General features: G+C 32.7%; 3 protein-coding genes across 4 annotated transcripts; all 3 read left to right on the top strand.

Annotated features, from left to right (window-relative positions):
- The first annotated feature begins 2,748 nt into the window (after positions 1 to 2,748).
- LOC130825617 (uncharacterized) lies at positions 2,749 to 5,365 on the top strand. Its single transcript, XM_057690935.1, has 3 exons — positions 2,749 to 2,849; positions 4,132 to 4,256; positions 4,354 to 5,365. The coding sequence occupies exons 1-3, from the start codon at positions 2,794 to 2,796 to the stop codon at positions 4,503 to 4,505; spliced, it is 333 nt and encodes a 110-aa protein (XP_057546918.1). The 5' UTR covers positions 2,749 to 2,793; the 3' UTR covers positions 4,506 to 5,365.
- LOC130825616 (F-box protein At3g07870-like) lies at positions 2,843 to 4,134 on the top strand. The gene has a single exon (XM_057690934.1). It carries the CDS (start codon positions 2,919 to 2,921, stop codon positions 3,996 to 3,998), a length of 1,080 nt encoding a protein of 359 aa, XP_057546917.1. The 5' UTR covers positions 2,843 to 2,918; the 3' UTR covers positions 3,999 to 4,134.
- A 2,399-nt stretch (positions 5,366 to 7,764) lies between the features above and the next one.
- LOC130825615 (uncharacterized) lies at positions 7,765 to 21,427 on the top strand. Of its 2 annotated transcripts, none has more exons than XM_057690931.1 (11): positions 7,765 to 7,882; positions 7,992 to 8,129; positions 8,577 to 8,741; positions 14,357 to 14,474; positions 14,838 to 14,950; positions 16,965 to 18,030; positions 18,114 to 18,325; positions 18,642 to 18,679; positions 18,758 to 18,962; positions 20,201 to 20,260; positions 20,923 to 21,427. In XM_057690931.1, the coding sequence occupies exons 3-10, from the start codon at positions 8,607 to 8,609 to the stop codon at positions 20,201 to 20,203; spliced, it is 1,890 nt and encodes a 629-aa protein (XP_057546914.1). In that variant the 5' UTR covers positions 7,765 to 7,882; positions 7,992 to 8,129; positions 8,577 to 8,606; the 3' UTR covers positions 20,204 to 20,260; positions 20,923 to 21,427. The 2 variants fall into 2 exon arrangements, with proteins under 2 accessions (XP_057546914.1, XP_057546915.1); XM_057690932.1 differs by having other exon boundaries at positions 7,784 to 7,882; positions 8,068 to 8,129.
- The last annotated feature ends 717 nt before the right edge of the window (positions 21,428 to 22,144 follow it).

The following is a 22,144-nucleotide window of genomic DNA, read 5'->3' as shown; positions in this document are numbered from 1 at the left end:
GGAGCAATCTTAGGATGGGTGACCTCCTGGGAAGTTTTCTGGGCGTGCACGAGTGAGGTTAAAGTGCGCTAGAAAGACTTGTGTTGGTCTGTGGGGCTAGTCTACAGTCTTCATGAGTAGTCACTAGCAGTCCGTTGGGCCGGGTGTTACATTAGGTTATTTGGTATAGGAGTTTATGTTATGTGATGTATGTCTTTATATTTTTACTTCAGTATGCAAAAATACTTACTATAACTAGTTCAAAATGTCAACATCAACGATTCAAAATGCCTACTTTAGTATGCAAAAATGCCTATTAAAACTAGTTTAAATGCCTACTAAAACTAGTTTAAAATACCTACTAAAAATTATAATAAGTGTTTTTGTGAAATGCGTGCGCATAGTAGGTGTTTTTGTAAATTTGGGCTAGATTTTGGGAGCCTTCTCTCAAATAGATAGTCTCTCCTGAGACTTACTGAATATAATATAGTATTGGCTTTTATGGGTATCAGCAAAAAAATAGTTTTGAAAAATAGTACGATTAAAATTATATTTTGTCTATATCATAACAAAGAGGATCTAATTTAGCCTAGTGATTAAGATTTGCTTTTCACCTAGAGATCTAATTCTGAAAAAAAATTCGCTTCTTAAATATCATCACCCTTTTTATTGTATTGTCCCCTTTTTCCATGAACTTTCAATTATGTCCCTCACTCTTAAAAAACTCCCTAAACTCGAGTATCTCTCTAAATCTCACAAACAAACACTTATTTAACATAAACACAACATATGAATTTCCGTTTTGATTAATTTTGATTGACGAAAATGCACAGAAGACACAAATCTAAAATGTCGATCGATATATTTCTTAAAAATTACTTAAGTAAACAAACATTTATATTAATTTTGTTTTAATTAAGTTCAAAAGTACACGATGAGCACAAATATGAAATGTCAATCGATTTAATTTCCATTCTAAAAAATAAAAAAATTAATTTCGCTTAATTCAGAGTGGTCACGAAAAAAGTTAAAAGTCTAATTATTGCATATCCATCTTTCTCATTGAATTAGCCCATGTATAAATAAGTGATATTGATTTAGCCCATGTATAAATGAGTGATAATTATGAAAAATGAGTAATAGTGACAAAGGTACTCCATTTTATGGAAAAATAAAAGAAATATGTGGATGAAATACAAAGATAAATTAAATGTGTGGATAATAATTAAAGAAGGAGTGTGAATAATGGTCAAAAATGAAAATATTCAAAAAAAAGAAAAACGGGCCTAGTTTTATAGGACTAAAGGAGTATTCATTGTAGATTATATTTCTAAATATAATTTATAGTAATATTAATATGTATGAGATTCTTATTTTAGGTGTTCAATAAAATTTATATGAAATTTCGCTAATCGCACCTATTAACAATTGTAGCTTTAAGTTAATTGTACTTTGAATCATTTGCTTGGAGTATATGACTATGTTTGTACTCCCTTCTTGTATGTTGTATGGAAGAGACATTATTTTTAAATCAAGTCATAAACCTGTGCACATGTGTTTTCATGGTCTAAGTGATGTGTATGGCTTGTTTGGTGATGCATGGAGAAATGTGTGTATAGAGCATGGAGAAGGATGTTTAAGGTGAGTTAAGTGTAGTTTTGTTCAATTATGAATATATGATTAAATTAGATGCTCTTGACCTTGTCTTAGTTAAAAAATTTTAAAGGTTCAATAATAGACTAACTTGGCTAGATATATAGTGGATATCCACTTAAATTTAAGGAAAAATTACTTAAAATAATTCAACATTTTTATGATTTTTCTACAATAATCTCACTTATTAATTAACATGAATAATTTCAATTTTGGGGATATTTTCTTAAAGTAGATCCGGTAATTGGATGACTTGCTATAGCAAGTTTTATTCAAAAAAAAGATAAATTAAAATAAAATGTTAAAATAAATTTCTGATATTTTTTATCATTCAAAATTTTTTATGCAAATTTTCAAAATTTTCTCTAATTTTATATTAATTTTCAGTTTACTTTTTTTTGGTGAATTATCTGTTATAGCAAGTCATTGGATTATCCAAGTTTACTTTAGGCAAATACCCCTAAAGTTGGGATTATTCATGGTTAATTAATAGGTGAGTTTATTATAGGAAAATCATGAAAAGTTGAATTATTCTAGGTAATTTTTCCTAAATTAAATGACGTGCACTAAAAATAATGATTGAATAAAAAAAATAAATCTAAGTGGACGAGTTTAATTTAAGTCGGTTTACCATTTATTTATGTCATTTGGGTTGATTCATTTTTGGTCACATATTAAAGTTTTCGAGTTATAACTAACTAGTTTTCGATTAGAAATCAAGCTAGTATCTTTCTTATTCAATTCTTTATCGATTGATTTGAAATTTTATTTATATTATTTTTTTGGTACACGATAGGACAGGAAAAGAAGAAAGCTAGAAAGTAGGGTAGTCGAAATCGTACACAGATTCAATACATGCTCCAAATAAATCAAAATGATATGTTAATTTTAGAGGTATTCAAAACACATCGGATAATCTGACATTTATCCAACCTTGTAATTGAACCCGACTTGACTCAACTTCAAAATAAATTTTAAAATATGTAAAAACAATATTGACACAAAACTCAATTTTAAAACAACCTAAATACCTGACCCAAAATCGGTCCCCTGAGCCAAAGGAACACTTCTATTTAATTTGATATTTGAACAATTTTCCCTTCTAGAGATCCGTTCGTTGCTCGAGACCATGTCCGCTCATGCTAAACTTTTCATGGGCATATGATCTTCAATTCTCTAGGTTTAATGGGTCAATCAACTTCTTGGAAAATCAATAGGTTGGTTTCCTAATTTTCTCTCATTGTCATATTGTCATCAAATTAATTACTCCTAAGTATTGATTATCTATGAAGGAAGAAGATTATCTGATTAGACCCAATTTTGAAGAAACCCCATCTTCAATTATATGTGATATTTTGTCTAGATTACCAACAAAATCATGCTTAAACTGTAAACTTGTATGTAAGGAATGGTATAAGATTATTACAAGTTCTGAATTTGCTGATTTACACTCTTCTTCTTGTCCCTATTTTACTATTTTACTTTATGGTAAATTCAATAATGGCAAGAAAAATTTTTTGTTGCTTGATCTTGACAAATCTTCAAATGTTGATGAAATGGGTAATCTTGATTTGGGTTGTGATGCAATGATTAGATTCAAGTCTAAATTTAACTACCCACATCATAAATTGTATGTGATTAATGAATGTAATGGGGTAATTTGTTTGAAATCATGGGAACAATGGAGCCCTTATATTATGTGCAATCTTTTAACCGGTGAGCAAGTGATTGTTGACCAATTGTATAAACCATCTTGTTCTGTTGAAATTTATGGGTTAGGTCAATGCCCGATTTCGAATCGATTTAAGGTTCTTAGAATTTTGAATACAAATGGAAGTCACAAGTATCTGGCTGAAATACAAACATTGGGTACTAATGAATGGAGAACTGTTGGCGATTCGCCTCAGTTTCAGTTGAGGAGGAGCGGGGCATTCCTCGATGGCTCGCTTCATAGATACTCCTATAGAGATAATTGTATATGGGCATTCCATTTTGGGAAGGAAAAATTTTATGTTGTTGTAGTACCGGATGGTACGAAGCGAGGTCTTTATACTGAAGTTAGTGTTTTTGATTCTCAACTTTGTTTTAGTTCGATATCTGAAAACTGTCGACAATGTGAAGTTTGGGTTATGAAGAAATACGCTGTCAACGATTCTTGGATGAAGTTGTTTGTATTCCAAGTCGAGTCGTTTGCTCATCGTATGCCTCTAGTGAAGATGGGTAATAAAGAAGTATTAGTTTCTTATAATAATTGTGTTCATCTTGGTGTATGTGATACCGAATCTGGAAGATGTAAACGAGTACGCGTTCCTGGGATTTCTTCATACAAAGTGATCACTTGCAATCCCCGATTTTCCAAGTTGTAAAGGTCTATCGACTAATATCGGTTCTGCAAACATCTTCATTGACTAGAATCTTTAGTATGTGGATGTTATTCTACACAAAGATTAAGGTTTGTTTGATTGCTTGGCCAATGTTTTTGTGCGCTTAAAATTGCAGGATTTTGAAATGCCAAAGTTCAAGTTGGTTGGAACAAAGCTGTAGTAGTTTAACCTCTTTGGGAACCCGTTCGCAGGCTCGCCAACCTGCCGGTTTACTGGATTTATTGATGTTATTCATTGATGGCAAGTCTTTCGAACCTCACACGATTCACTAATATTCTCGCGAATTCAAAAGGCAAATCATCTGGTTACTATCGTGACGATTTTTTTCATCTGACAGATTTGCTTGACTCCCGTCTTAAATTCCCATGGAGAAGGCCTTTTCTGATCAATAAGGCCAGTCACAGAGCCTCCTTTATTCTGTGGAAAGCCATTCGATACAAGCAATTCGCTGATGATACACTAGACATAGAATTGGCCTGTGATCCTTAATGTGTTCTGCTACCGGATTTGTCATAGTACTCCGCCATTATTAAGCATACAGATCGTACCAAGGTTCACGGTATCTGATTCACAAAAGTTGTTTGTTGTATTTGGCTCCAGAGAAATGTGAAGCTATTTGATAGCTTTGTATACTTGTGCTTAAAGATACACTTTCGCTTGTTTTCTTCAGACGCCCAACTCTGGCTGCCGATTCATTAGTTTGCTTTGGACGCTATGGCTGGTTTGTCTTATAGGTTTCTTCCTCATCAGCATGTATTAAAAGAGAGGTGTTCAAAATAAACCCGAAAATATTTGGTGTGTTGTATGGTTGTCATTTGTAGCTTTGCTATTGTAACCTTCTTTCTCTTGGTTATATATTCAATTCAGTCAATTGCAAGTGAAATCTACATGTAAGAGCTTAAGAACTTTTTATGATTAGAATATAGTAGCCTAGTAGGTGAATATATTGGTAAGCAGAGGTGTTCAAAATTGATACGACAATTAAATACTTATTTGACTTTGTAATCGAATTTGGTTTGATCCGCTTAGAAAATGGATTTACAACTATATAAATGCCAATATGGACTCAAGACCTATTTTTGAACTGGAATCAACTTGAAATATTTGACACAAAATTGACCTGATGATTCGAATAAAATGTTCTATGGTGTGTATGAATATAAGAACCGATATGCAAGATTGTAATGAATGACAAAATGAACAAAGCAATGAACAACACGAGATTTTAGGTGGTTCACCGATTGAGGCTACATTCACCTTATCTAGTTAGGACAATGTTAATATTGTCGTTAAAGGATAAACTACAAATTTGAAGGAATTACAATGTAAATTTGATGAGGAGAGGAGCTAATGAGGGGAACAAACTAAACAAGGAGAGTGAGACTTTTGGCTTACTAACAATGATCTAGGAGTGTGGTATGTATAGGGAAGCATAGGGCAAAGACATAAGAATAACTCCACAAAACAACCAATGTAACAAAAATAGGCAAAAGCCTGCTGGCACAAGGTGCTCATTCGAGCACTTGCTGCCCGACAGTTTTTGGTTAGTCAGTTTATGTGATCAACGTGTTTAATGGTCCCTTATAACATGTTTGACAAAGAACAAATAGAAATTTCTGAATTTGGAGAACCATTACCAAGGAGCTTGAAAAAGAACATATAGGATTTTTGAAGATGACACACTTTGGGTGATGTGGTTTAAAATAATGATAAGAAAATTTTGATTTCTATTTACATCATTCTTAATGCATAATTATAATATTTTAAAAAATATATAATGGGCTGACCCAACTAGAGATGGTCTTTCAAAAAGACCGTCTCTCACAAGAATTTGTGTTTGAAGGTTGTCTTATATGCCCACATATAGTCATCAAGCTTGAGAGCCCAATCTTTTCTTGAACTAGCAAAGATCTTTTCAAGAATAGTTTTTATCTCTTGGTTACTAATTTCGACTTGACTACTTGTTTGTGGGTGATACCCAAACAACTTTATGTTGGACTCTATACTTCAACAAATCTTCAAACGTCTTTTTAAGAATACGCTCCATCACTTATCAACACCCTTGGTGTGTCAATACATGAAAATATGTGCTACTTGAAGAATTTGCTAACCACGTGGATATTATTGGTTAGAGAAACAATAAGTTCCCGCCAATTAGACAAATAGTCAATTTCAATTAATGTGTGTAAATAAATATCTTAACAATTTAATTTACTTTTTATATGCAGGTTATTTTAAATTGAGTCGAATTACACTCAATTTCGGTTAATTATGTACATTTTTAACGCTCTAGGTGGAATAACTCATGAACAAATATAATGTTTTCTTATTTTCTTTATTTCATCATCAAAACAAACTTTTGTGTAAGAAGCTCATGTTAACATTAACTTTTAAAACTCACCCTTGCAAAAACTTATTTAATGTTAATTTTATTTATTTTTTCTAATATTTAGTTTCAATTTTTTATCAATAAATATACAGTTTAGTTCAGTAAATTTCTTCTATTATTTTATTTTTATTTCAAAATAATAATAATAATAATAATAATAATAATAATAATAATAATAATAATAATAATAATTATTATTATTATTATTATTATTATTATTATTAATATTAATATTATTATTATTATTATTATTATTATTATTATTATTATTTTAACAATTTTGTTAATTCAATTATCTTCATAGAGTAGTAGAAGTTTTTTCATAAGTAATCCCATATCATATCAATTAATATAAATTTCATCATTGTTGACATACACCGGTGATCATACATTAAGTCTTTGACAAATGACTGATACCTAATAGCTGGTAATTAATTGAAATGGCATATTTGAACAATTGATTTGTTCAACTAGCCCACTGATAGAAAGAACTTGTTTAAAAATAGTCAATTTATAAAAATAAGATGTTTCAACCAAATAATTTACCAAATACTAGCATCAAATTATTCAACCATCTGAATATGTATTTATACCAGAAAAGCTAAAATTGTCCAATAAACAATTTTAACAAACCACATTAACGAAGAAATTAGAATATTTTGCCAACAAACTATTTTGCGGACGAAGAAATTAGAATACTTTGGCACATTCATTTAGAATTTTAAATTTTTTTTGAAAGAGGATGTAGAGGAAAAAAAAATAGGGAAATTCTACGTGGCAATTCCGAGGTTTTGGATTTTCCACGTGGTAACTAAAACTTTTAAAAAATCCACGCGGTAACCGTAACCTTGAGGTTTATCAACTTCTTTTACGGTGACCTTTTTGTGCGGAAAATGTTAGCAAACGTTAATTTCAAAGTTAAAATGCTGCTATATGCCTATTTAGGCGACTCACCATTTCAAATTCTATCAGTTTCAACCTTTTCCCTCAAAACATAAACCCTAACTCTACCATCTTTCATCCAAATTACATTTTTTTCCTCAAGTTAAGGTTATGTGATTTGAATGAAAGATGGTAGAATTAGGATTTATGTTTTGGAGAAAAGGTTAAAATTGATGAAATTTTAAATAGTGAGTCGCATAAATAGGTGTACAACAACCTTTAAGATTCGAAATTAATGCTTGCTAACGCTTTCAGAGTAAAAGGTCACGGTGAAAAAAGTTGATAAACCTCAAATTTATCGCGTGGATGTTTTAAAAAACTTTTGTTACCACGTGAAACTCAAAATCTCGTAGTTACTAGAAAAATTTCCAAAAAAAAATAATATTAAAATTCAAAAAACGCATTAGTATGACCTTATTTGAGTCTCATCTTCCCCTATCAATTCCTTTTCCCACACTCTTATCCTTCTCTCTCTTCTTTCTCACACTTCGACTTTAATCAAAACTCTCAATTTCCGGCTATATTATTCCGCCAGGTACGTTTCGTCTTTCGATTTCATAAATTTCAGCTTAAATTATTCATGAGATTTCCAGAAATTCTGTTTCTGTATTTTCTGAATGAATTTAAACTTCTTTTAATTGCAGGCTTAATTGAGGCTGTTTTTTTTGGGGAATTAGATGTATTTTAGAAATTGAATTCGTTGTTGTGCAACAAGTTTAGGTTGTTACAAGAGGAACAAATAAGGCAACGAGTACAAGAGGAACAATTGCCATTAATCTCAGGTATTTTGCTCTCGTGATCTTGATAATCCCTACTTTATTTAAATACTAATCTGTTAATTTGTTTTAATTAGGGTTTTTTGTTGTTCATATGTTTGTGGGTTGTAGCTTGCTTCTTGAATTCCTGGTTTATGTTCACTTTTTTTTTGTACCATGGACCAAATTTTCTAAAAATAGATCTTAGCTTTGTTTACCCAACATTTCACTACCTTAATAATTAATACCACAAATTGACTCACACTCAGGAGGGCGGGATTTGGAGGCCAATGTACTCAGTCTTATCCAACAATGAGGGTGTTCCAATTGACCCTCAATAGAGAATGTTATTTGCATCTTTCATGAACAAGAAGTGTACATAATTAAACTAGTCATTTTGTTAACAGTCCACTATAATCCGAAAACCAAAAATTATAAACCTTTTGAGAACATTATTGCTGTTTTTGGCCTCAGGTTACAATTTGATGACTTCCTTTGAAACATATGGGAGAACGGAAAGAGGAGGATTTATATCGTAATTTCTCCAGAAAGGATCTCCAAGGCCTATGTAAGAAATATGGTCTACCTGCTAATAAGTCAAACTCTGAAATGGCAACATCCTTGATTCTTTATTTGGAGGTATTTTGCTGAAGTACCTTGCTTCCATCAGTTGTGTGAGGAAGAAGCTATCATACATTTTGAAAAAGAGTTAGGCTTGAACAAATTTTCAATTTCGATAATAGACTCTAAATTAAAATTTAATCAATTCAATTAATTTATTTCTATCTAGCATGATCTTCTTAGTTGTTCAGTGAAATATCTTCCATTACATCACTCTATTATTTGGACGTCTGTGAATTTTGGCCTTGTATAACTTTCTTATCTTTGGTGTTCGAGTTTCTTATACAAGATTTTGCAAAGGTTTTATTCCATGTTGCTTATTGTTGAGAGTATATTGCAAAATATCGTTCACATCAACTTATACTGACCATATTGTGAAGATTTGAGCTTACTGTGATCAAATTATAAGTCGATACAAACCCATTCCATAGACAACAAAAGTCATTTTGTGATCGTTACTGCAACCTTGATCCAAACCTTTTTTTGCACTATGGTTGAGAAAGTGGACTTGAGAGAGTTGCATGGATTCTTAGTGTTGAATATGCATACTGTAGCTTGCTTAGTAAAGAGAAAGAGGAGTGTATCCACTGGCTGCATTTTCCACGTGTTAACTAATGAGGCTTATACAATAACTTTAAGAAAGCTAATTTTGCTAGTTATTTGTAGCTCTACGTGGACTAAATTAATATCTAAGTACTAGTCATCATAGGAGTAATGTTGATATCGAACTTCATGGTCTCCTATAGTTCAAAAATAAAGTCACAGTCATAATTGCGTACTTGCGGTAACGGAAGTGATGCGGTACCGATTGAAATCATGAGCTATCTCTTGAAACGACATCTTTTACTAATTTGAAAATTTTTTACTAATTTGGCTGATAGGCTTTTTTTGCAATATGATGATTCCTACAACACTTTTCCCTTGTGAAAACACTCTTTGAGATAAAGTAACTATTGGAGTAGGGATTTAGGAAGTCATCATGGTGAAAATTCCGCATAATCTAAATGGAGATTTAAACTTGACAAAAATGGTTCGACCATTATATGATTGTGGTTTGTAAATTGATTAATCCCATGCAACTTCGTAACAATGATCAACAAATTTTAGAACTAGGCTAAATTTCTAAGCCTCACACTCTTCATAAATATTTTTTTCCCTCTTCTTCTGAAAAAGAAAGTTGATGGTTTGGTGAAAAATTTTATTGGGTTGTGGTGGGATGAAGTGAGGATTTAGGTGATAATAATGAATGATTTATAGATCCTAGAATTGAAAAGGTATTGTAGCTGTTAATATAACCTTTTTAAAAAAGAGAGTGATAGTATTAAATTTAAACGCATTAGGAAAAACCAAGTATGAAATTTATTGATCAAAATAATTTTCAACGAACACTTCATTATGTTATTATAATTAAGTGGCTTCCACCTCTCTTTCATGTAGGACTTGAGAGTTAAGAGAGTTGGATGTATGCAACCTTTCTTTTCGTAATGATAAAGAGGATTTTCTATGATTAAATAAGCTTGCATTAGAAAAAAATCAAATCTTTATATTTAAAGTCACTTTCTATTAGTAAAACAAAATTTCGACGAAAATTTGTATTGAATATTAGTGATCTATTATAATTAGTAAAATAAGTTTTGGGTTATAATATAAAGTTTTGATGATTTGAATAATTGTAATCAAGAAAAATCTTGCTTTAATCTAGAAATTATAGTTTTAATGAATCAATTTGGAAAAAATCATAATATGATAATCAGCCTTTTGTGAGAAATTAAAACAACCACGAATAATTAGAAAAATCTGCCCCCTTTGTTGGAAAGATAAAGGAATTATACTGTCTTTAAATTTCATTTTTATCACCGTTAGTTTGATTCACAGGGAAAAAAATAAGACGTAACATCCTATTATCGGCTAAGCTGCAAAGATTTTCAAATCTATTTATACTAGCATAAAAAAGAGTATAAAAACCACGATTTATTTAGGTTGGTTAGGGGTTTTGGCGAAAATTTTGTGGTATGATAATTACGTCGTCACTGCATCCCTAGTATCGATACCGATTTTTGTTCTTTCATTTCTAAAAGTCCCCACCTACATTATAGTTGCACATATATGCTTTCATCGTTTTCGGCTTCATTAAACGACCCTTAGAACTAATGGCCTACTCTTCCTTTTTCAATTCAATGTGGCCACCCAAATTACAAGCACAAAATAGGGAAAGTGTCGAGGGCTCTCTGTCATGTATTGTGTTTAAGAAGTTTAAGGATCATGTCTCAAATCGATTCAAAGACCTCTCTAGATCTCTGAATTATTTGGAAATAGTGCAACATAGGGTTTCTTAACGTTTCTTTGTATAGATTATTTAAGGTGATCCTAAACAGGGCTTGTGTAAATTGATTCACTAATTGGTACTTGGTCATTGACCTATGAATCTATGACATATTGGATTTTCATAAATCTTGTGGATATTGTTACAAGTTCCCATTTAATTTTCAACCCTATTTTATTTTCTATCTTATTTGTATCAAAATGAGAATTTTTTTTTGAAAGGAGAAGTGAGCAATTGATTATACATTTATACTTGTAAAGGATATTTAGCGGCTAAAAAGCTAGGAAGGTTGTTAAGTTTCCCAATTCTATAAGAAATCATAGGCAACTCAAGAGTCCAAAAGATTTCCAAAATAATTCATTGTTAAGTTGTTCATGAATTAAGGAACTTGTGTAGATGAAGTTCTAGTTTGAGGTACACTTAGTTGTTTTATAAAGTTATGGAAAATTGCACAATGTTGGCTCGTATTTTTCATTATCACGCATTATGATAGTTACTGTGACTGCAAACAATACTATATTTTTGCACAATGATGCTGGCTCGTATTTTTTCAATAGTGAAATTGTCTAATAAGTAAGGTTAGCTAAAGTTACTTGTCGCCCTAGTGGAAAGGTTTATTAGGTTATTTTGTCTAGTGGAAAAACAATTTTTCCGTTGACATGTTTGTTATGGAATGGAAAGGACTTCTCCTAAGGTGGAAATTGTTTTTGTGCAAGAGTGAAGATAATATAAGTATTCATACTATATGTTAAGGAAACCACATATTGCACATAGGTTAACTTGTCATGATCAACTTCACATAAATAAGAAGTGCACATAGGTTAACTAGTCATTTAGTATAGTCTAATAAATTTTGGATCAAAAAATAGAAATCTTTAGCTCCATTGAGAGCGGAAAATTCTTCATCAAATCAAGTGTACGCTAAAATTTTGTTTTCTTAGCTAGAAGTCTATGAAGGTGAGTTACAAGCTGGAAATGAAAAGACACATTAACAACACACAATTTCTTTGATATTACTCTCAAACATGATACATTAATAGTAGGATCCCACGATTGGAAAATTTATGGGACTCGCCATGAATAAAAGCACTATGTAGCAGTGATTAGGAACCCTTGAACATTGTTAAAAATGTGAAAAGAATTAAAATTTAATCAAAGATTTCATGTTCTCTGTAAATGTTTTCTCTATTGCGAATTTTGTTAATGATTATCATTAAATCAAAATTTTAGTCTTCATGGGATTCTGAAGTTTTGAGGAGTCATTATGAAACTCACTCACCTTTTAATTTTAGTGTTTTTGTCATTTGAATTGATAAAGGCAAGGGGAAATTTTGGTAGAATTTTAAAGTATAATCTTTGTTTTTCACAATCTCTCTAGTTGATTGAGTTTTGGACTTTTGGTTTATAGAGTCTATCTCATATTAGTGGGATTAAGGCTTTGAATTTGTTGCTATTTTGGGTTCAGACAAGACTATGGAATGTCTATAAAAAGGGACTATAAAAGTGGGATGCTTGAGTAATCAATTTGATGAGATTGAGCTGAGAAAATAATTTGTATTAGATTACATATCAACATTTCTCCGATTTGACGTAATGAGCACTAGGAATCCTTATCAGTGCCGCGACTATATTGTAAAAGTTATGAGCTTATTGCTAAGACGGAGACAACGACGAAACCATATGCACTGATTGCAAAATCTATTTTGTGAGATATTGATCATAATCATAGTGTAAAAATGCGGCAATGATCACCATCGCGGTAATAGAACGATGATGTGGTAACGGAGTGAAGAGGTTTTTGTAAAGCTTAAATATCGATTGAATCATAAGATATCCCTTGATGTGGCCCTAAACGAGGTTTTTTACACCTTTATAACGCGGGAAATATTGATTCATTTATTTTGAGAAACTTTAAAACACAATCGATGCAATGCTATGCGACCTTGTTTTTACACTATGATGGTAATCGTTGTATGCTTTATAGTTGATACACTTGTACTTTGATGAGGTTATTTTGCAAATTAGATGTAATATTGTAGCATACCGACGCTTTTAGAACTGCGCATATAAGTGTTGTTTTAAAGTGAAATTTAGGGATTGAAGTAACGTGATTGAAATCTGAAAAAACAAGAAAAGTACTTATTGTAGGACACGATGTGTTGTTCAATATGTATTTGTTTTCCACGCCTATATTCTCAAGTTGTTAAAGGCTTTGCATATAGGCCACAACCTACTATTGATTGGAGAAATTATGCAAATCAATGTTGTATTATTCCTTAACATTAGAAGAATGTCATCATTAGTTGATTGTACTTGAAACTTTCCCTTCATCTGCATATAGTTTTCGTCTCAAAATATATTTTTAAAAATGGATGTCTTGCACCATAAAATTATGATATCAAACACTAACTTATTTTTAAAGCTATGTTAATTTCACTTATATAGAAATGCTTTATCTTTTGAAGATGAAGATTGACCTTTTTGTTGTATGCCTCTAAGGCATACAAAATGGAAGATTAGGCTTCATTCTTAATTTTCATGATTTCCTTTTGTTTTTTTCTTTGTAGTTTGTGGATTTCATTGAAATGGTCCAGTATTAATTGGATTGAACTGTTTTATAGGATATGATTGCTTGAAGATAAAGAGAACACAACCTTCTTTAGAAAATTTTATGTAAAGTATTTTTGGGGTCTAATTTAGCTTTTTTATCCTTTAGGAATTTTGGTTTTTTATTAAAGAAATACATTGTTCTAGCATATTTTTATGGGCCATGGCATAGATAGAGAAGCTGACATTTTCAAGGTGTGAAAAAAAGACTAGGTTGCAAATTTTATGAAACGTCTAGCGACTAGCTTAACAGTGGAAATTGTAACTCAAATGAGCTAGGTGGCTTAAAAAGCTACTAATACAAGGCCAACGCCTTAGTTTCAATATAAATACATGAGTCAAAACAAAACGATCGTTGTCGTTTTATAGTTAGATATGGCCTGCGGGACTATTTTAGCCACATGTATCAGAACTATTCATTGTGATAGTTATAGTTCTAAATTGGTGCAATTAAAAATTATGACGTGGCAAAATAAGCAGAACATTGTAGATGCTCGAACAATCTTGAAAATAAATCTTCTTGTTTTAACTGTGATTTTTTCCTTTATGGCATAGTGATTGATTATTCTTTTCCTTATATGGCATATATATTTGCCAATTTTCTCTGATTTCACATGGATGTCTCTTCCTGATTTTTATTTAATACATATCTTTATTAATTCAAATAGAAGAAAAAAAGAGAATATTGACTTTTTAAATGCAGATGAAGAACATGAGGTCCAAAGCAATATGGGAGGGGACTAGAACAGATGCCTTTGCTTCTGGAACAACAGAGTTGCAGGCTAGTGTGAGGATGAATCTGACTGATGATCTGAATAAAGGTCTTTTTCTATCTTCAACCCCCAACCCAAAACATCTAAAAATTGCAGTCTTTTTTGTGAAACAATATGCTATCAAGAGATTGGATCAATTGGCTTTTTTCAAAAATAAAAATCTGAGATTATTTGGATTAGGATACTGCATTATTAGGTAACATGTACAATCAAACAGTATGATGGTCTCTGAAATCTTTAGTTGTTCTATGAGTTTCAAGAAAAATGCTTTGATTGTTGACATTGATTGTAATATGTCCTTCTGCTTGCTATCTTTCCTCCTTTACGTCGATAGTGTTACTGGTATCTGGTACTCTTTTGTTTTACTAATTCTCTAAATCATTTTAATTTTCCGTTTTTTTTTATTTTCAGATTGTGGACACATGGCGTCTCATAGTTGCTCTGGCAACAATCAACACTATGGTCATCAAGATGCTCAGCTGAATAATTTTCTGATTGGCAAGGGTTCTGCTACTTCTAATAAGGTCTGGTATTTGATTCCCACTAATTATCATTGCTTCTTTCGGAAGAACTTGAGACAATGGTTGTTGAACGAAATTCTATAATTATCGTGATATCTGGACTTCTAATCTTCTTGTCAAATCAATTATTGAGAAGTAGCCTCTGATGGGCCAGGAATTTTCAATTTATCTGTTAAGCATCTCGGCACGATTGCCATATTTTCTTGCCATGGAATTGATTTGAGACACGAGCAATGCAAGTGAGCAATACAGGCCACTCTGTTCCAGAGCATGTGAAGACAGATCTGTTCATGGATTAATGTTAATCTTTAGTCTTCTGTGCTTTTCATCTGAGATTCGTAACAAGCGTATGAATTTGGATTACATTTGCATCGTAATATTTTTGTTAATGCTGGACGTGATTTGCTCAAAAAGTTTAATCTTTGTGCTCAGATATTAACAACTTTTGTCAATGATTGGAAACTTTAGCCACAAAGTCTTAAAACGCATGTTGTTGGTATGTAGGATATCGAACAACATTTTATTATAATGTTATCTTCAAACTTTTTTTGCCTAACTATTTGTTTCGATTTATATTGATATATGATTGAAAATTTATTTGGATTTATAATATATATGGCCAAACTTTGTGCATGGAGACATAATGAAGAATTTGAGCTTGGATTAATAATATATCATGGTAGTACGTGTTCAGCGAGAAACAGTCTTGACTCTTAACATGAGAAAGTAATATGGGGCGTAAACTCAAGGCATAATGTTTAAATTTATAATACAAAATATTTCCGAGTTCCTCCATTCTTTATTTTCCTATTGTTTGTGTTTGAACCAGTGTTACTTGATTCTCCATGTAGTTTGCTTTTTGAATTTGCAATTTGCCCAAAGAGAGACAGAAATGAACCAAAATGATATAATTTCCTTAAGTCCCAGGCAAACTAATGAATGAGGTACACTAGTTTTTAACTTTTATTATACCTAGAGTATTATTACTTTAAATACCAATCACATATTACTAGTTGTTATTAAACGTTCTTGCAATTACTGACAAGTTCATGATCAGTGTGTATAATTATCAATGAGTGGCAAAAGTAGTACTTATTGGCTGAGTTAAACGAACAAACTAATTGTATTCCTAGCTAAATTTTCTATCTTTGTATGTAAGCTCTATGCTGACAAGTTCATGATCAGTGTGTATAGTTATCAATGAGTGACAAAACTAGTACTTATTGGCTGAGTTAAACGAACAAACTAATTGTATTCCTAGCTAAATTTTCTATCTTTGTATGTAAACTCTATGCTCATGGTGAAGTAAGTATTAAACCATCAAGGGTCTTCTGCTTAGGCAATGTAGGTGCAGAGACTTGGCTGTATTGGTTCTTTTTAATGCTTCCCTGATTCTCCCACTCAAATACTGTTTGATCTGTCTATTTTTCTCTTCTAGTTTAGCTCTTCCCATTCTGATGGGCTTTTTGAGGGTTGTGAGTCAGAGCTGAGGCTGCAGCTGTGAGGTGCAACTGGTGAAGGTTAGAGTTCTGATTCAGAAAGCCGGGTTTGATATTTTGTTAGGGATGCAGGAGAAGGAGATGGTGCTGGAGATTTCACTGGGTCAAGGGAGGAGATTGGTGTTAGGCTTGAGTAGGAAGATGAGTGAGTGAGAGAGGGGTGGGGGTGGGGGGTGGATACCAGTCAGAAGGGTGGAACAAAATGGGAGTTAAAAGTAAAATAATGTATGCAAAGTATGCTTGTGTTGACTTCATATTCAAATGAGTACAACTTAAAGTTGATTTCAATTTTCATAAAAGATGAGACCTGGCGTATACAGTTGTGCAATTGAAACATTTTTGTAACTGGGGTATTAAAAAAATAAAAGGGGCCTTTGGAATTTATTTTTTTTCAAATTTGTGAATTTTGTTGGAAGTTGTGAACATGGCTGCTGCTATGATATTCAAAGGTTGTGGAGTAATCTGGATATGGTTTGACATTTAAAAGAGAAGTTCATCTTTTCTGCTGTGCTTTGCAGGCATCTGAAGAGGTGGGTATTTTAACGAAACTCAATAGAGGAAGTAATAGTGATGTAGGTATAGAGAACACCTTCTCCTCTGTTGTTAGCTCTTCTGTAGTAGCTCCTTCCCCTACTTTTACATTTGATGTCTGTTGTGAGGATGGGATTCAACTTCATGTTGATCTGGATTCAAGCCCAGCAGACTGGATTGAGAATTTAAAATCTGGAATTCACATATGTCATGATGTGCACAAGCCCATGTCACAAAGTTTCCATCAAGATATAGGCCTTTTATGTTGTAAACAAAAACACGACTCTTTTATGGATCAATCCAAGGAGACAGCAAATGGCCAAGCTGAAGTTGGACCTTGCCCAGCCACGTTGGCTGATAATCAAGCTCGAATTGATAATCCCGATGGAAGAGAAGACTCTATGTCTTCACCTGGATTAAAATCATTGTACAATGCTGTTCGCAGCCTGGAGAATTCAAAAGAGAAAGCAAATTTATCATCCATACTTGAATCTGGTATTGAGAGGAAAGTTCCTGGTGTAGAATCTAGTGTAAGAGAGGAAATGTTGGCCACTGATTCAGATGTTAATGCAGTCATCCGGAAATCAACGTCCCAGACTGAAACTTGTAACAATACAGGAAACTCTGTGCCATCTGATTCTAAAAGTTTAGTTGTACTGACACACCAGAGTGCAAGTGATGTGGATGGAATCTGTGAAAACTCATCTTTGGAGCAAACTTGCGGCTCACTTGATGCTGTTCTGAGAAGTAGTAAATTGTCAACAAATGTGCAAGCATCTCCTCATGCTAATACTAATCAAGATTTGGATTTTCCTTCTGAAGCTCATAGATGTGTGGACTTAGATAATTCTGTTCAGACTTCCACCAGAGATGAGCTTCAGACGAGACCTACTCAAGCAGTTGACCAGAGAAAATCTGTGTCCTGTTTAGGGTTGAACAATCATTTACCGGATCTTGCTGAAAACGGCAGCAAAGAGGACACTCAGTATGGAACAGCATCCTTCTTCAGGAAGTCTGATAGGCAAATAAGAGAGGGTCAAACACTTTCAGCAGGTAGGCCCTCAAGAAGCAGTTACTTTCCTTGTAAATATATGAGTACCATGACGTCATTAATCTCACTAATGGTACTGAAACAGATAACACTGGATTTCTTGGGACACATGACGCTGGTAGAAGAACTGACGAGCTTCAGCAAAAAGTAGCAGCAGTTCATCCCTGCTCTACTGATGGTTCCGTTGACTTGCCTGTTCCTAACCAAAATGGTGAGGATAGACACATTTCAACTGAACCAGATGAAGTTAGAGAGGATGTTTGCACAAGCGCATCAACAATGAATGTTAGAGATATGGTATTGTATCATTGCTTTAATACAATTCTATTCCGTTTTTTTCTTAGTTTTCTTTTTTTGTTGGAGATTTTGAAATGCGAACAAATTATATTTGAGTGAGAGAACTTGACAAAATAAAAAATCAGTCTAAACTATGAAATGCATTTTTCTTTTGTTGCAAGACTTTTTGTTGTGTGTCTTGTGAGTTCTATCACATTATTGGTCCGAACAAAGACCATCGTGGTACTCATTTGAGTTGGCAGTATTGTTCTTTTTTCTCATTGATTCAGCTATTACTGGCCATTTGTATTAGCTTATATGTGAGACTACCTTGCAGGGTACTGTTGACACTGGAAACAGAAGGGATTTATCAGAGTAAGCTCATTTCTGTTGAACAATGGTTTTTATGCGGTGTCGCCTATTGCTTTACCTATTAACTTTTTTGTTTTTTAGATTCTTGAAAGAACGTATGGAAGAGCCCTGTAAAAAGCTTACAGCTTCAGAATCAAATTGGAAACTTAAGAGAAAGCGACATTTTAATCACTTTGAAGGTCAAAGTAAGTTTGTTAACACGGAGGCAAAGATTTTAAGGTCCTCAAAGCAGTTTGTTGGAGATGTTCACTCGAAACGTAGAAGATCATCACGTCTCTTTACTAAGGTTTACCCTCATTACTTGTTCTTTTCCTATCTTCACCAGCTGTATCAAAATTTATCTCTCTCACCTATCCACCCATTCACACACCATCCCACCTACTAATACCAAGAGGCTGATGGTTATATTCCACATTATATTGCGAAGTTGCTAAAAATCATCAGTTTAATGGATGTTACATTTTTGTCATACAAGGGCTGCTGTGTTATAACCTGATGAGTGATTTAGCACTCCCATTTGCTGCTTATAACTAATTCACTCTGAGCTTACTGTTGTGTTGGGCATCACAGCTCTGACACTTTCCCCAAAAACCGCTATCAAAAATTCACAACTCAAGCGTGTTTCTTGAAGTGTAAACATAATTAAATCTTCAGAAAGTTACGTGTGCTTTAAAAAAAGCTAATTATCTTGGTTTTCTTTTCTTTAATTGTTGATGGATGCAATGCTTGGATGTTGTTTTTAGTACTCTAACTGAAAGTTGGTTTAAAGATGTTTTGATAGTTTGAATGGTTCAAGAAACGGCTAGAATTATTATTGGAATGATTATTATTTTACCTATTTTGGAACATTAGAATTTATCTTTTATACATTAAGAAAATTCCAAGGGGTCATTTAGGGACTGTAAAAGTTACCATGATGTTCTGGGGGAAAATTGATAGCAATTTTGCACGTGCTCTACCAACTGTGTAGGTATTAGTGTGGGACAAAGTCTAGAATTACCTGTGTTTTTGATCTGCAAGCATGTGCATCATGTTTGCATATATATATGGGCAACAATCTTGGTCATCAGTTGGTTTGCCCAAATTATTAGATTAGTAATGTAGGGAGATAGTTGATTATCCATCTCAAAAAATTCTACTTGCAGCAGCTTGAGCATTAAAGCTGTGGATCAACATCAGATTTTTGAGCATAGTTCAAATGGGCAGTGGATAATATGGGATTTGGCCTGTTTACTGTCACTATTATAAATGATGAGTCGGCAAGTATGTCTTATCATGCCTCAGGGTGTAAGCTGTATCACTTAAGGTTCTTTAAAGACCCCTACACATTGAGATAAGGTTGAGTACTTGTGAGGTCATCTCAAGCATTTACTATGGTGTATGTAATTAGATAGCTGCCAGCTTACAGTTCTGGATTGTTCATATATAAGTTCAGTGTATAGAGGCTTATGTTCCTTTTCTAGTGCGTTCTGTCGTATAGTACTTCAATTAACTGATATATGTTCGTCTTCTGTGACTTGACAGTGAGTTGTGCAGGACACAATTGGAGGTACTTTTGGTACTATGAGAAAGCGAGATGCTAAGGTTAGTACTAAACAATATTCTCTACCTATAAAGTTAACGTCTGAATCTGTTCTTGACATATTTACTTCCAAGAACAAAGGCAAGACTAGTGCAAGTTTCACACTTCTCAATATTTACTTGAGTGGCTTCAGTCCTCTGTAAACTTATGAGTTTAAATGATGGTGATGAAAACGAGAGAGAAAAAAATTTCTTCATCCATATTTGTCTTTTTGCGTATTACATGTTCCTTCGTCAATATGCGATTTCACTCTTGATTGTTGTGACTCTCACAATTATACGGTAACAACGGTAACAGGGATGATCCGGATGTCATACTACAGAAAATTGGCCCAAAACCATGAGATATCACTTAAAGTGGTCTAAAATGTGTTTGTTTTACACCTTTATAATGCGGGTAACATTGGTTCGATAGATTTAAAAACCTTTCTTCTCAACAATATGATGCGTTGACAATACAGTCTTATGGGTAATTGATCGAACATCCAATCATGATGTTTGGAGGTGAACGCTCTTACAATTTGAGTTCCCATTTCACCCTTTCTACTTGTCCTATGTTTTTAATGTACTTAAGTCATTGTTAATTTATTAAATAGTGGCTCTCTAATCAAAATATTAATATTTTTGTCATATCAGTTAATGAAATGTAGAATTTGTATATGCAGGTTTCCTCTATTTGCTGGAGAACACACAGATACAAAGAATGAATAATGGTGCTGCATATACTATACATTCATAAATACCTATATATTTTATATCATTGCTTCATTAATCCTGCCCTTTTGTACATGAGGCCATTGCTCCCCTTTTTTAAAATTATTTTGGTCTCTATTTGAGGTTTGTATATTAGGTTGTATTATTGTGGTTACATCTATTTGAGGTTTGTATATTAGGTTGTATTGTATATTACTACTATGTCCCTTTGTGATTGTTATTGGTAGTGATAGTTCTCGTCACTACACGTCACTATCAGTAGTAATCTCAAAGGAACGGAGGGAGTAGGTTGTATTATTGAGGTACATCTACGTTTTTATTATATTTTAGGTTTCTACTTTTTGATTGTAATTTGTGTGACAAAGATCTCTCTACAAGACTGTTGGCTCATGTCTGGCATCTTTTTTCCAGATGAGAGAAACCACCCATAAGCTACTTCAATTTGGTTTGCATGAAATCGAGTCTAGGTACTAGTCTATTTTTTCGGCTTTTATTTAGTGTGATATTTCAATCATCATTGTCATCCCAATGAATTTCGCACAAGGTAGAGTTTGAGGAGGGTGGAAAATAAAGCACGCTAATATTCTCATCATGAAGAGGTTACAATCGAAGTGAGCCCGGAACTTCGAGTATCACCTAGCATGTGATATTTCAAGTACTATAAGTAAATAAATTTGAAATATTTTTTTTTCATTCTGGAGCTTGTCAGAGAATTCCTAAAGAGACTTAATCTTTTTACTAGATAGTGAAATTTAAATTCTTTTATAAGTATGAAAGGAAAAATCTTAATCATAAAGCTAAATCATAATTCTCGAGATTAACTTAATCATTTCTCATAACTTTTAAATTTGCTACCATGCAATTAAGGTCTTTATTGACGACAAGGAGTGGAGCAGTGAAAAATAAGATTAAAAATGTGTGAATAAGATTAGAGGTGTATATTTGTGTTTTGGGTTGGTTTCGAGTATGATATATCGGTTTGTGTCGTGTTAACTTTGATTCTTGTGTTTTTTATAATTATCATGACAATTTGATTTTGTTCTTGTATCTAGTTATTATAGATTGAGTTAAGTCATACTCAATTTTGGTTAATAAAGTTAATTTTGAACATAGTTTGTTCAAGAGGTAGAGAATATATGTCGTAAATTCAATATGACAAATTAATATTCATAA

Source organism: Amaranthus tricolor, chromosome 10 (genome assembly GCF_026212465.1).
Source record: "Amaranthus tricolor cultivar Red isolate AtriRed21 chromosome 10, ASM2621246v1, whole genome shotgun sequence".
Lineage (NCBI taxonomy): Eukaryota > Viridiplantae > Streptophyta > Magnoliopsida > Caryophyllales > Amaranthaceae > Amaranthus > Amaranthus tricolor.
This window is presented reverse-complemented; position numbering and strand designations above follow the sequence as displayed.

What these genes read in the sequence shown, in the direction of transcription:
- LOC130825617 (XM_057690935.1), top strand. Translation starts at nt 2,794, where the DNA reads ATGATCTTCAATTCTCTAGGTTTAATGGGTCAATCAACTTCTTGGAAA. An exon ending in ACTTCTTGGAAAATCAATAG is followed by an intron (nt 2,850 to 4,131) that starts GTTGGTTTCCTA and finishes TTAAAATTGCAG; the next exon opens with GATTTTGAAATGCCAAAGTT. An exon ending in ATTGATGTTATTCATTGATG is followed by an intron (nt 4,257 to 4,353) that starts GCAAGTCTTTCG and finishes TTCATCTGACAG; the next exon opens with ATTTGCTTGACTCCCGTCTT.
- LOC130825616 (XM_057690934.1), top strand. Translation starts at nt 2,919, where the DNA reads ATGAAGGAAGAAGATTATCTGATTAGACCCAATTTTGAAGAAACCCCA.
- LOC130825615 (XM_057690931.1), top strand. Translation starts at nt 8,607, where the DNA reads ATGGGAGAACGGAAAGAGGAGGATTTATATCGTAATTTCTCCAGAAAG. An exon ending in GACTGATGATCTGAATAAAG is followed by an intron (nt 14,475 to 14,837) that starts GTCTTTTTCTAT and finishes TTTTATTTTCAG; the next exon opens with ATTGTGGACACATGGCGTCT. An exon ending in AACAGAAGGGATTTATCAGA is followed by an intron (nt 18,680 to 18,757) that starts GTAAGCTCATTT and finishes TTTGTTTTTTAG; the next exon opens with ATTCTTGAAAGAACGTATGG.